General features: G+C 34.4%; 1 protein-coding gene across 6 annotated transcripts in view; it reads right to left on the reverse strand.

Moving 5' to 3' along the window:
• The window catches only part of LOC149772815 (aminopeptidase N-like), a 139,300-nt gene that overhangs the window by 12,673 nt on the left and 110,834 nt on the right, over positions 1-15,793 (reverse strand). For 5 of the 6 annotated variants that reach the window (XR_016417590.1, XM_089947267.1, XM_089947270.1 and 2 more), the window contains exons 16-21: positions 14,402-14,457; positions 13,168-13,315; positions 12,460-12,536; positions 8,462-8,569; positions 5,514-5,681; positions 3,074-3,217 (exon numbers count right to left, since the gene is read on the reverse strand). Coding sequence is in view for 5 of the 6 variants with exons in the window: in XM_089947267.1 (XP_089803393.1) it covers positions 3,074-3,217; positions 5,514-5,681; positions 8,462-8,569; positions 12,460-12,536; positions 13,168-13,315; positions 14,402-14,457 (701 nt within the window). In the remaining variant the exon portion in view is untranslated. Of the gene's footprint in view, positions 1-2,291; positions 2,371-3,073; positions 3,218-5,513; positions 5,682-8,461; positions 8,570-12,459; positions 12,537-13,167; positions 13,316-14,401; positions 14,458-15,793 lie in introns of all 6 variants that reach the window. The other variant, XM_089947271.1, reaches the window with a different exon arrangement.

The following is a 15,793-nucleotide window of genomic DNA, read 5'->3' on the forward strand; positions in this document are numbered from 1 at the left end:
TGAAAAGTTGTAAATATGAACAAGCCACATTTTCAGCAACTGATTTTTTTAAAGATCACATGTCAGTGATTTCTTATGATGTACGTGTCAGTAATTTGTATATGTATTCTGTATTCAGTGGTTTCCTTCACGTGTTTATTATCTTGATTTTAAGACCACCTTCATTGGTTCCATCTTGGTCTTCTTATTCTTGATTTAAAGCATAACGGTTGCTGCTTTCTTTCATGGACTTTTTATTCATTGTAAGAACCATCATCATGTGTTACTTCTGGGACTCATGGTCTTAAAATTCTTCATTGTAAGAACCATCATCATTGGTTTCCTTGACGGACTTCTTATTCTTGAACAACTTGGTTGTTCCAAACAATTCCTTTGTTCTACATATTCTCTTGAACAATAACTTTCTATTTCTGATTATTCACTGTCCAATATTATCCCTACAACATTTATTTACTTATTGCAGATAATTCCTTGCTCTACACATTCACGTGAAAATTTGTGGTTGTTCCAGACTACTCCATGTTCTTTATGTTCATTAGAATATTTAGATGACTCTTAAAGGCTTTTCCATGTTCCACATCATCGTTAGGACATTAATTTGGCTGTTAGAGGCTATTTCGTGTTCAACATCATCGTTAGGACATTAATATGGCTGTTAGAGGATATTTTGTGTTCCACATCATCGTTAGGACATCAATTTGACCCTTAGAGGCTATCCCATGTTCTACATCATTGTTAGGACATTAATTTGGCCATTAGAGGCTATTTCGTGTTCAACATCATCGTTAGGACATTAAAATGGCTGTCAGAGGCTTTCCCATGTTCCACATCATCTTTAGGACATTAACTTGGCTGTTAGAGGCTTTTCCATGTTCCACATCATTGCTAGGACATTAATTTGGCCGTTAGAGGCTATTCCGTGTTCCACATCATCTTTAGGACATTAATATGGCTGTTAGAGGCTATCCCGTGTTCCACATCATCATTAGGACATAAATTTGGCCATTAGAGGTTATTCTGTGTTCCACATCATCTATGATCTTTAGGACATTAATTTGGCTGTTAGAGGCTATCCTGTGTTATACATCATCGTTAGGACATTAATTTGGCCGTTAGAGGTTATTCTGTGTTCCACATCATCTATGATCTTTAGGACATTAATTTGGCTGTTAGAGGCTATTCTGTGTTCCACATCATCTTTAGGACATTAATTTGGCCGTTAAAGACTATTCTGTGTTACACATATCTTTAGGACATTAATTTGGCCGTTAGAGGCTATTCTGTGTTCCACATCATCTATGATCTTTAGGACATTAATTTGGCTGTTAGAGGCTATTCCATGTTGCACATCATCTTTAGGACATTAATTTGGCTATTAGAGGTTATTCTGTGTTCCACGTCATCTTTAGGACATTAATTTGGCTTTTAGAGACTATTCTGTGTTACACATCAACATTAGGACATTAACTTGGCTGTTAGAGGCTTTTCCATGTTCCACATCATCTTTAGGACATTAATTTGGCTGTTAGAGACTATTCTGTGTTACACATCAACATTAGGACATTAATTTGGCTGTTAGAGGCTTTTCCATGTTCCACATCATCTTTAGGACATTAATTTGGCTGTTAGAGACTATTCTGTGTTACACATCAACATTAGGACATTAATTTGGCTGTTAGAGACTATTCTGTGTTACACATCAACATTAGGACATTAATTTCGCTGTTAGAGGCTTTTCCATGTTCCACATCATCTTTAGGACATTAATTTAGCTGTTAGAGGATTTTCCATGTTCCACATCATCTTTAGAACATTAATTTGGCTATTAAAGGCTATTTCGTGTTCCACATCATCGTTAGGACATTAATTTAGCTGTTAGAGGCTATTTCATGTTCCACATCATCATTAGGACATTAGTTTGGCTTTTTTTAGGCTAGTCCATGTTCCACATCATCTTTAGGATATTAATTTGGTTGTTAGAGACTATTCTGTGTTACACATCAACATTAGGACATTAATTTGGCTGTTAGAGGCTTTTCCATGTTCCTCATCATCTTTAGGACATTAATTTGGCTGTTTTCATAAAGATGAGTAGATGAAATGTTTTAAAATATCACATACTATTCAAGTGAATAATTTTCATATTTCATGAGAAAAATGACTTGAAATGTAACATATATACACACACATTTATGTGTCTTACTTATGAATGCGATATTTATCTTATTTTTTTCTCACACTTTTTCTCTGCTGAACAAGATATTGCCATCACCTGTACATTATAAAAATACCTGCTGTAATTCAAACTCTCTGTTGAAAGAGGCTGTTATCCCCTCTATGATTGTTGGTATGGCAAAAGCCATGTTGAACCTGGAAATGTTTTGGCATGCAAATGAAATCTTTTTCTCTTTATATATATGGAGAAAGATGTAGGAAGATAATTAATACATGTAGACATTATATCAAGTCACGAGGAATCTCGACTTAAACACTTTTTTCGTCAACAGGAAACCTACTGTAAAGTCCTACCTGAAAACTGCAGATTACAGATTATTGAAAACAATTTTATTGGTAGAAAATATATCCTTCAATGCTGTAACCAATGAAAAAATTGTCTTTATCATATAATGCAGGCATATTAAACATTTTGCTGCAACATAAAATATCAGTCAACGCTGTTCAATATTGAGTGCACATAATAATACAGTTAAACATGGCACACCTTATACAGGTAAACATGGCACACATTATAGTACCCCAATATTCAACTACATGCATCTCCTACTACATTATTCTTGTATTCTCTGTGAAACCTACATGAGTATTTAATTAATCAATCAAACACATTGGGAATTTGATAAATGTGACAAACTAACTTCTTCTCAGGTGGAAGTCCGGTTGATGTGTAAATTATCACATTTTAGCCTTTGAGGTTTCCAGCAAGCTCTTTTTGTTGTCAAACTTACAATATCTGTCCATAACGACTGAATAAAGCATTTGAAGTTTCGAAAATAGTTGACAAGTTCTAAATCAACAACACAAGATGTAGTAAGTAAGGATATAATGTACTTACTTTTCTAGTAATGACTGGAAGCGTTCCCGGAAAAAGTCCCATGCTAAAGCACGCCCTACTGAATTCCTTGATATCCAAACAATTACAGACACTGCATCTTGCCGCCTGATATCACCATTATCCTCTAATGCCATTTGTAAATATCTGCAAAATTTAAGAATACTGAATGGATGCAGATTTGTATAATAATGAAAATATCAGAAATAAATAGAAATATAGTTCATGACTAAAATTTGAAATAGATGTAAATGTTTCTTTTGACTGATGAAGAACATTACTGTAGGACATGCCTTTGACATTTAATTATTATTATTGTTCATGATTCGGAAATTATGAGACACATAAAGCTATGATACAGGATAAATGGATAAGAAATATACCACATTATTCAGAGTTTATGTAATATAACACCTTGGACATAACAAAAAACACAACATGTATTGTCAATGCAGTATGCCAAAGCAAATCCATGACATCTGCCTTCAGTCCAGTTTGTAATAAGTGAAGAAAACAAATCAATATACAAAATATTGTATAATCAGACTTCTCATGATAAATAATATTTATCATTGTTACAAAAACGGCATGGTAGATACATGTGTATCAAATTCATTGTTACAAAAATGGCATGGTAGATACATGTGTATCAAATTCATTTTCAAAGTCATATCTACAATGATAAATGCTGAGCAAATTCACACACAGTCAAAACTGTCCTAACGGTCACCTCTACTAAGCTGTCCCCTGTTCAAAATGGCCATTCTCATATTCCACTGCCAAATTCCATATAAATGTCATTATGTAACATTCCCACACCTTTTACAGTGTTTCCTAACGAATAACTTTAAATTTCTGAGCACTCATGATCAAACCTATATTTATCAATATAGATGAACCTGGATGTCAGCTTATGTGTAGAGAAAAGGAGATAAGAAGCGTCATTTTTAGATCTACACATGTTTGAAACGTGTACTATGAGCCACGGCATTTTCTGGATCTATGTCTCTTTGAAACATGTGCTTCGAAAGAGTCAGGTGCTCATTTCAGTAATGAATGTTCCAAACTCAAGTCTGTTAAACAATTGAAATTCCATCAATAAAACAATGTCTCCATTTTTTTCACGTACAACTAGAATAAGCTCTCAAAAGATTATTTTTCCTAAAAACATAACTTACATTATTAACCAATCCTGGTCAGCCAAACCAATATATACTCTATCTTATCTTCCCCCATTTCCAGGCTGGTTCCCATTTTTTTTCCATACAATTAGTACCATGTGTCCTAAAACTATCTCTGACAAAAAAAGATTGCCTCTGAGAAGAGATATGAGTTACTTCCCTCTTTATTAGGATCTTGAATTATTCCAGTATTCAAAACATGTTTGTAAAAGGCCAGTGAAGTTTAGGTTCATTGGTCACAAAGAATAGCCAAATATGACTTCTTTACATGTCATGTTTTCATTGCAGGCTTCTCACTTAATCCGACTGTCATTTGATCTTGACTAGGTGAGCATATGACTAATCCAGATATTGTTTTAATCCAGATATTGTTTTAATCCAGATGTTTTAACAGCATGAACAAACTAAAATGGGTGTGTATTTTTAACTCAGTGATTTCATTTATAACATGGTTTAAGTTTAACTTATCAGAATACAACAAATTTGAGAGAGAACAACACATACCAGTAATTATGATTTTGTTGTACAGTTAACTTTAAGCAAGCTTGATCATGTAATAATAATATGAAGAAAAACAGGAATAATAATAAGAATAACATTAAGAAGAAGAAAATAGTGTGCATATTATTTATTCAAAAACAATCTTAAAAGGTTAACATGTGTACAGCGGTCACTTGTGTGCAACAGCCAGATTTACTTTTTCTCATCTGTGGCCACTATTCACAGCTTTGACTGTACAAATGAAACATGAAAGAAGCTTCTGATTGGTTAATATTATTGCCATGATCTTAAACATTAAATCATTCATCAAAACGGTAATCATTCAAAACAATGAATGTATGAACTACTAGTGCCGAAGTTTATGAACCATGTTAAAAGAAAAAAACAAGGTTTTAAACGAAAAGAAGAAAAGCCAGATTGCTCACTGGTTGTCAGCAACCATCCAGATGGAATGTGTACAGAATTGATTTTGATGTATACAGCTGATATAAGCTGTTCCATTAATGATAGGATATGGCAATAGCATGTGTGTAGAAATTGGAGATAGACTTCCAAATTCAAGAGAATGATCCGTTCCTAGTAAACAGAAGAGTATAATCCAAAAACCAGTCCAAGACGAGATGCATGGCTAATAGCTTTATGACCCATACTACATATTCCACCACTCACAGCATGGTCTCTGTGTCATTTCAGACCTTCTGTATGACCTGGATGTTAAATGGAAAGAGAAAGCACACAGAGGGCATGTTTGCACCCCTTACCGGCTTAAAATCCACGTTTGTTTGCTGCAAGACATAGCAGAGAGAAGTCTGGATTGCTCGGCTGCTAGATTCTCTATTTTGTATTGGCTGTAAGCAAATTCCCATTCCTCTTGGCCACCCTCTTCAATAGCAGTGCAGTAAACAGTTGATTTGAGTCCTGGATCAATTCTAAAGTAGAAAAGACAGTGAAACTGATTTCCTGTCCATTAATTATTTATGAAAAGAAGAGATTAATATACTTATGAATACTATTAGTCATGATGACAAGTATTACACACATCAGCAAAGTATTTAGCTAAAACTTAAAAAATTGTATAAGTTAAATCAATGATAAAACGGCACGGATTCAAGATCTCTCAGATTATATATATATATATATATATATATATATATATATATATATATATATATATATCCAGTGACATACAATGACACACTTGAAGATGTACAGATGTAAAGACAGTTAAAGTCATGATTACATTCCACAACCACTGTATGAAGTTTCCTATAATGTACATGACATACACATGGTTTATAATGGAGAAAAATCTCTATATATCGGATTGGAAGACGTTTTTGTGACGACCGTATTACACTCAAGTATTATACCCATAGTAACGCTATATTTAGGACAGAAAAACCAATGTCAACGTTTGAAAATCTGGAGAAACATGATCATTATCACTACAGATGCTTTAAGTTTCATGTTTTCAATGGTGGGAAATTATCAGTGAGTTCTTTTTGAAATTAAATATATTTTCCAACTATTTCTGATTGCATCAGTTTCAGGAAAATCTGAAAACCAGGATAGCTAAAATCATACTAGTAATAAGTATGATTTTCTGATGTTTAAAAACAACTGATAATGGTAAAAATGCAAACATGTAATTTATTATCCAATCAACATATCAACATGGTGGATATCAAAAGTGATCACTTTAAGTAGAATACATAGGCTTCTTTAAACAATAACTGCAACCAATTGCTGGTCTGTGCACCGACTATAGCATTTGTAACACATGGAAATGACTATCACCTTGCAGTGTACATTTTAAAACAGACTATTGCATTTGTAACCCATTGGAATGTCTTTCCATCATCTGATAGTGCACATTTTTAAACCGACTGTTGCATTTGTAACCAATGAAAATGGCGTTCCTTCACCTGTGAGTGCGCATTTCCAAAAAGACTATAGCATTTGTAACCTATGGGAATGACTTTCCGTCACCTTGCAGTGTTCATTTTTAAACAGACTATTGCATTTATAACCCATGGGAATGACATTCCATCACCTGGCAGTGTGCATTTTCAAACTGACTGTTGCATTTGTAACCCATGAGAATGACTTTCTGTCACATTGCAGTGTTCGTTTTCAAAGAGACTATAGCATTTGTAACCCATGGGAATGAGTTTCTGTCACCTAACAGTGTCCGTTTTCAAATGGATTATTGCATTTGCAACACAGGGGAATGACTTTCTGTCACCTTGCATTGTTCATTTTCACAAAGACTAACATTTGTAACCCATGGAAATGACATTCTGTCACCTGGCAGTGTGCATTTCAAACAGATTATTGCATTTTTGTAACCCATGGGAATGACTGTCTGTCACTGGGCAGTGCACAATTTCAAACAGACTATAGCATTTGTAAGCCATGCAATCACTGTCAGCTGCCAGTACACATTTTCAAACAGACATAGCATTTGTAACCCATGGGAATCACTCAGCTGCCAGTACACATTTTCAAAGAGACTATAGCATTTGTACCCCATGGGAATTACTGTCTGTCACCTGGTAGTCAGGGCTGGCCTTAGGTCGCTTAGACCAGTTCGGCACAATTGATCCTCACGTTAACATGGGCTCCATGCATTTGTAATTTGTAAAAACATATCTAAAGAGAGAAAGTAATTTTAAAGTGATGGGATAACATTTTAAGTTCAATATCATATAAAACTTGTTTAAAAGTTTATTTCCATATGCCCTGCTCACAGGGGGCTGCATGGGTAAATCCAGGGGACCCTGCCAAAGTGATTCAAATCAGGCCCCATATTTTCAAAGACTGTTACTGCTGGGAGTGCACATTGTCAAACAGGCTATACAATTTGTAACCCATGGAAATGAATGTATGTCACCTGACAGTGTGCATTTTCAGACTATTGCATTCATAACCCATTGGAATTGTTGTCACTTGGCAGTGCACATTTTCAAACAGACTATAGCTTTTGTAAGGCATGGGAAATGTTGTCACTTGGCAGTGCACATTTTCAAACAAACTATAGCTTTTGTAAGGTATGGAATTGCTGTCACTTGGCAGTGCACATTTTCAAACAGACTATAGCTTTTGTAAGGCATGGGAAATGCTGTCACATATTTTCAAACAGACTATAGCTTTTGTAAGGCATGGAATAAGGTGCTGTCATGATCATGTTAGACAGTGCTTGTTCACAGTAAATCGCCATTCACTATAAAATAAGAGTAAAATTTAATAAAGACCTGCGGAAAAATTATTTCCATATTATTTTTGTTTTGCTTTTGTTAATTTTATTGGCATTTTAAAGACGTTATTGGCTATATCGTTGAAGGAAATAGGAGCTAAGCGCCTTTCCCCAGGGATGCACAGAGAAGGACTTAACTATTACATGTTCAAAACAAAATCTTGAAGTGTTGAAATTACAAAATAAGTGCTTGATCTAGTGGCAGTTGCTTAACTACTTATATTTATTTGTAATTACCAGGTAGTCTAGGCCCTCTTATCAGAAGTAATTGGAATGTATAGTATCTGCGGTGCTTATTTGGAGTCATGTGGTCAAAGTATGTTGTGTAATGACCATGAAGAGCACGTAAGCCTTAATTTTTATTTCAACAGACACAGTTCAAGTTTTTATGGTACTCTCAAATGAAGGCGCGTATAAGTGCGATTGCATCAAAAAAGGTAAACATTCCATTACGTATTCTTTTTTGTTGCCAACCAGTCCATGAAGTAGTCTTTTGCTTTCTTCCTGCAGTCATTGTTTCCATAGGAACATGCTTGACCAACGATCAGGGATCGGTAGTAGCTGAAATGAAAGCATGTTATGTTAGATTTTATTGCTGTGCATAGAACTAAGTTACTCATATCTTTATTTGAATCCAGTTGTGATTTTCAGAATCACTTGATGGTACCCATAATAAAATTTGAATTTCTCTTTCGAATAAAAGGTAAGCAACTGTTAGTCTCACCGGCTCTGTTCTGCTATTTTTACTTATGCGTGCAGGCTGGCACAAATGTTGATTTATTTTTAATACAGAAAAATGCACTTTTTGCAGATTTATCATAATAAGCAGAATAGATCAAAATTAAATCCTTTCTCATGATGTGAATTTGTATGCAGTGAAGTTGGACAATTTTCATTCCCAGAGACATTTATGCATGGAACTAAGTTATGAAATTCTTTATTTGAATCCAGTTGTGATTTTCAGAATCACTTGATGGTACCCATAATAAAATTTGAATTTCTCTTTCGAATAAAAGGTAAGCAACTGTTAGTCTCACCTGCTCTGTTCTGCTATTATTACTTATGCGTGCAGGCTGGCACAAATGTTGATTTATTTTTAATACAGAAAAATGCACTTTTTGCAGATTTATCATAATAAGCAGAATAGATCAAAATTAAATCCTTTCTCATGATGTGAATTTGTATGCAGTGAAGTTGGACAATTTTCATTCCCAGAGACATTTATGCATGGAACTAAGTTACGAAATTCTTTATTTGAATCCAGTTGTGATTTTCGGAATCACCTAATGGTACCCAGTAATAAAATTTTAATTTCTCTTTCGAATAAAAGAGCTACGGTTAGTCTCACCTGCGGTGCTGTGCTATTTTTACTTATGTGTGCACAAATGTTGATTTATTTTAGTACAGAAAAATGCACTTTTTTGTGGATTTATTATGATAAGCAGAATAGATCAAAATTAAATACCCTCCCATGATGCGATTTTGTATGCAGCGAAGTTTGAGGATTTTTAATTCCCAGAAACATTTATGACAGTGAATATGGTGCATGTTATTTTATGAAGACAGCAACCCATTCAACCACTGATGCTTGACCAGAAAGCTGTGACATAATAATGAGATGAACCAAACGAAAATACAAATAAACAGAACGAGACAAATTTGTATAGTGAATGGCATCTTAGTTTAGGACAGATGAAACACGAAATATGGCGTAAAACTGACATTCTATAACTAGCTTGTAATGTTCCCTAACATAAAGACAAAAAGAGGACTTGCACAGCATGACTAAACAGATTTAGCAACAAAATATAAGTTCCTTTGTCCTCAGGTATTAAGAGCAATTTGCATTTTGAAACAAATTCATAAAAAAATTGGTCAAAATGTTCCAAAAAATAAAACAAAAAATTATTTGCAAGCTATTTATTTTCTTTGAAATTCATACCCATGATTGCATTTGTTTTGTCTACCAGGTATATATTTTGATCAAGATCTAGAGCTGGTTGAGATAGGTAGATTGTAAAGGGACTCAGTTACTACAACTTACTCGATGGGTTTTAACTTGAAATTGTATTGGAAAATTAAGTTAGGAGAATCAGGGTTCAAGGGCCACAACTCCTCTACATGGTTAAAATGGGTACATCGTAATGGGCCCCACTTACTACAAATTTCTTGAAATGGGTACACCATAAAGGGCCCAGTTATTATAACTTGCTCAATGGGCTTTAAACAGATGAACGTTTTTTGGAAATTAAGTTAGGAGAATCAGGTACAAAACTGGAAATCTAGCTCATTCAAGGTTTCATTAATATACAGATGCATGAAACATTTGACATCCAATACTCCTTAGTTAAATTATGCCATGGAAGTGACAGTTAGGAGAGGAGACAATAGAGAGCCATAGCTTTTCTTCACTCATCAATGACCTCATTAACGTAAAGCTGCCAGATATGGTTCAAATCCTAAAATCCTTGTTAAACTGCAGGAACCAAAGTCTGGGGGATAGACAATCATGGGCTATAACTTTGTAAACGATGCTATGGGATGCTTAAAAATACAAGTTATTCAAGGCAACCCAGATTTGGTTTAAGTGTAAAATCACAGGAATATAAGGTACCAACCACCAAAATTTAATTTTCAGTTGTGAGGAGGGGAGGTCTGAGGTTTCGTTTTCAATGCAAGATCTTCAACAAGGGCTTGCAAAAGATGTTGCTCCAATTGGAAAAACACATTTTTTTTTGTTTTATCGATTATATTAGCTGAAAAAATAAATTATGTTGATGTGTAAGAAGTTAAATCATCTGGTTCGAATGAAAATCCCTGACCCCCACAAGTAGCATGAAAATCAAATGGCTGGTCTCAAATGCTGCCAAAACAAGGTCAGGTGGACAAGCCATCTGGGGCATATCTCCAGCAAATGATGTAAAATGGATTAGATAAGACTAAATCCATATAAGGCACATGTAGATCTTTGATGCAATGTTCATAGCAATTTGTCTAAGAATATGTTGTACAGGCAATGTCCACCTTGAGGTCAGGGAGTTAATTGTAAAGGGTTATGACATATAACTGATGAGAATGAGCCCATAAAAGGTATAGCTAGGACTACAAGACAAGAAATGAACAGACCAAACTGCAATAAAAAATGTGTTGAATAGTTTCTGAGACCTATTCTGGTTACAAGGATATACTATATTTGAAATTTAAAATCAATCGAAAAAGAGCAATCATTCCATCAAAATTCACCTGAAAAGATGACACCTTCAAAAGGCAAATTTATATGTCATGGGTTATTTACCAACAACATGGAATCAGGTGAAGTGTAAAGATTCTAGAGTTATGGTGGTGACAGGAAGTGTGAACAAATTGCTGATGGACAGATGGAAAAAGAAACATTCAAAGGTCTTATCTACAAGAAATTAAGTAATAGGCCAATCACCTACCAGATGGCATCCAGCATTGTGTAAGGATTGCAGAGCTATAGTGGTTGCAACAAGCACGAATGGATGAAAAGACAAAAGGCCAGAAAGGTGACCCTAAGAAACAATATGTATTTAGCATTTAAGTTTTAGAATGGGAGGCTGTCAAGTAGCATGCAAAATATATTATTTCCCCCCCCCCGAGTTATAGAATTATATTATTCATACTAAATAAGATGTCTTGAGACAATAGAAGGAAGGAAAATAAAAACTTATCTCCAGTGGAAATTTCCAGCTGACTAAACACCATTCCAAGTAATAGTCAATTTCTTATAAATTATATTTTTGGTAACTTTTATTATCTGGAAGATAAAAAAATAAAATAGTGCTTTAAAAGAAAATACCTGCATACAGTACCAGCCAGCCCTGAAAATTAAATGATGGACTGATACAGAGATGACTCGAAAAAAAGTTTGAAAAGGCAAGAAACAAGTGTGCTACACAGAAGGAAGATTGGCTATAGGGCAGCATTGATCTGGCCTGAAGAACATCAAAATATCAGACTAACTTTTTTTTTATCCAATCAAAGGTGGCATTGCAATGTTAAGTTTTTTGTGACTGGTTGACACAAAATCTTGAGCTCAAACTCAGGCTCCGAGTTTGGTAATATCTAGGATCATACAAGCTTGAATGTGAGCTTGAGATTTTTGCTGACCAATCAAAAAGCAATTTACTTTTAAAAGTCGCCTTTATTTGGTAGAGAATTAAAACATAGTCTCAAATCAGGCTAAAACTGGAATAGTCTCTGGACAAGGCAACTTTAGGGCAACTATAAAACCATTATACAGTCAAAATTACCATCCCACATTCTCCACACCAAGGAATAATTAGGAAGTCAACAAAATTGTCTTAAATTATTTTCTCACCTTTGCGAAATTTTCTCCTTTTTCTTTGGTGTGGAGGACAATAACATTTAGTTGCAAATATCTCATTTAATAGCATACAGACTTAGAAATATAACCAGTCAATACTTACGATTCAAGATGAGTAGCACCTGTGTTGTTAAGACCGGTTCTATTATAAGGCTCCTGTAGCTTTTTTAACATGAATTTCTACAGAAGAAAAGATATAACATTATTTTTTACAGCAGGAGTACTCAAAGTGAAAACAGGAGTAATCAATGTGACAAGATGAGTACTTGAAGTGACAACAGGAGTACTCAAAGTGACAACACTGGCAGTCAAAGTAATAGCATGACACTTGAAGTGACAACATGAGCACTCAAAGTAACAAAATGAGTGCTCAAAGTGACAATATGGTTACTTGAAGTGACAACAGAGTAGTTGAAGTAACAGCATGAATACTCGAGGTGACTAATGAGATGAAAAAATCGTAGACTAGATGATGCCAAACAATGTGTATAATGTATATACTGAAGTATGTATTATTGATATGCATGTATATATGCTTTAAATATAATGTGCATGTGTATGTGTGCATGTGCTATTAGGTGAAGAAAATTGTTTTAAAAAGAATCAGCAGTAACGTGAAATTAAAATATGAGTAATACAGAATATACACATTGTATGATCAAACTGATTTCAGAAATCATGTCACAGTATATTATTTTGATAATAATTTTGTGTTTTAAATATAATGACATATGAAAAAACCTTTTGAGAGTAGTTAAGAATTCTTTAAAATTTCTGAATTCTTGAAAACTTCTTTCACAGCTAAACTTACACTGAAATTGCCATAGAGGGAATGTCGTTTCAGCATTGTATTAACAAAATTAAGCTCAGAAACTGCAGCACTCCATGGTATATATTCCTCTTCTTTGTTCAGATATCCTAGCGTCATCAAGGCTACAGACATGTCTAATTCTCCTGACCTGGGAAATAAAAAAGAACCAAGTTTTAAATAACACCATCACAATTCTTCGAGTTTTTATTTTATTTTCTTGTGCATTTTGAATTTTAATAATGTAGTCCATGCATAAGTAGGAATAATACAGTGTGATAAGACTCTTTGAAAGGTCTGACATCATTTCAAGGAAACCAAGATAAGACTGCTTATTAGTTTAAACGATCTGGCAGCCATACTGGATGTAAGATCAGCAACAAACGATCTGGCAGCCATACTGGATGTAAGATCAGCACCAAATGATCTGGCAGCCATAATGGATGTAAGATCAGCACCAAATGATCTGGCAGCCATACTGGATGTAAGATCGGCACCAAATGATCTGGCAGCCATACTGGATGTAAGATCAGCACCAAATGATCTGGCAGCCATACTGGATGTAAAATCAACACCAAATGATCTGGCAGCCATACTGGATGTAAGATCGGCACCAAATGATCTGGCAGCCATACTGGATGTAAGATCAGCACCAAATGATCTGGCAGCCATACTGGATGTAAGATCAGCACCAAATGATCTGGCAACCATAATGGATGTAAGATCAGCACCAAACAATCTGGCAGCCATACTGGATGTAAGATCAGCACCAAACGATCTGGCAGCCATACTGGATGTTAGATCAGCACCAAATGATCTGGCAGCCATACTGGATGTAAGATCAGCACCAAATGATCTGGCAGCCATAATGAATGTTAGATCAGCACCATGTTCTATTAGAACCAACTAAAAAAGTCTTTTGTTGAAAATCCCTTAGAATGAAAATTTGGTGGTGATCCTCACAGTAATTGATGAGTAGAGATTACAAACTTGTGATAACTGATGGATGGACGATAGGTCATCACATAAGTTCTTTTGTTCTTTGACTTGTAACAGTAATAAACTACATGTCTTATTCTCTTTGTTGAGTACATGATTAACTTCTATAGTAAAAGACTATAATTTTGTATAAGGAGAATAATTACTGTATATTATTCCAACCTGATAATTATGGAATGAAATAACAGAATCTAATAAAAATATCAGGAATTAAGAAGAAAACCTAAAAGAGACTTACTTAGCTAAATTCCAGGCATCATTTATAATCTGGGCTCGATTTATTGTGTGGATGACCTGAAATTTACAATATATAATTGCTACATTATTGTTAAAGGAACTATTTCATAATTGTTTGATAGAATGTAACCATTGTCAATTAAACATATTTATAGACTTTCTACAGCTGAACATTTTTAAATATATAGTAAGTAAGGAAATTTAAATATTGAACTTTTCCTCCTTTCTTTCATTTATTCAATCAACAATTGACGAATCAATCAATTTATTTATTCCTTTCTCCAGTCATTCATTCATACTTTTATGCTCTTAACCACTGACGTGTTTATTAATATCCTACACACAACTAAAACAAAGATTAAAACTAATTCTATAAGCAATATCTAAAGGGTGTAGAAAGAGTATATTACAAATGAGTGATTAATCACTGGGTAAAATGTCGTTGGGACATAGGGGTTACATATAAAAATAATATATAAAATAAAGGGTTATATATAAAAAAAATTGTGTAGGGATGAAAACTCTTGCATTCTTATTCGAGCCTGCCATAATGATGTGTTTTCTTCATGGACTGAGATCGAGAAACAAAATGTCTGATTTTTACTGAGTATTTGGGTTTTACCGTGGCATTGATAATTGTGTGGATTTCTCATACAAGAAACAAATATTGATTTCATCTGCATTTTCTGTCGCTCAAAATGATAATGACTCAAAGCTTGAAACTTATCACAACTGTGTACCAGCATAAAGTGGCAGTGCGAGGGAGGATGGGGGTTGGGAGTAGCAATTGCCCTGACACTACTGGGTGAAAAGAACTTCAATGAATTCAAAATTTGACTGTTTCTTCCTTTTAACTGCTGAGTGTTGAAACCATATACGAGATTCTTTAGCAATGACAAAATCTTCAAATCAGATGGTCCAGTCCACATATTGGATGTCAGCTTTTCATTTCAGACATGTATACATCATTAGAAATTTTGTAGTGAAAACCTCATGTCATAACATCATCCATTTAGGGAAAATAATCACAAGTTTTGTGGCAGCCATATTGGATGTAAGACTGATACTAATTTCATTTAGAACCAACTAGGTATCATAAGACATATAATGAAAACCACATAGCCGTCCATTTCGGAGAAGTAGAGATAGCAATGTTTTTTAGATGGCCACCATAGTCATCATACTGAGGGCTATTCAATTTCATTAAAGATTAAATCAATCCATAAGAACTCTTCAGATGAAAAGTCAGTGTCAGAAAGACTTTCCATTTAAGATGAGTAGGGAAACGATTTTTAGTTTGGCCACATACTAGATATCGAACCAAGACCATTTACCTTAAGATCAACAAAACATTTTAAGAAATCTTTTAGTGAGGATCCCAAGTTGATTTGAC

This window comes from Sinohyriopsis cumingii, unplaced genomic scaffold (assembly GCF_028554795.1).
Source record: "Sinohyriopsis cumingii isolate HCF-2022 unplaced genomic scaffold, ASM2855479v2 utg001170l, whole genome shotgun sequence".
In the NCBI taxonomy this organism is placed as follows: Eukaryota; Metazoa; Mollusca; class Bivalvia; order Unionida; family Unionidae; genus Sinohyriopsis; species Sinohyriopsis cumingii.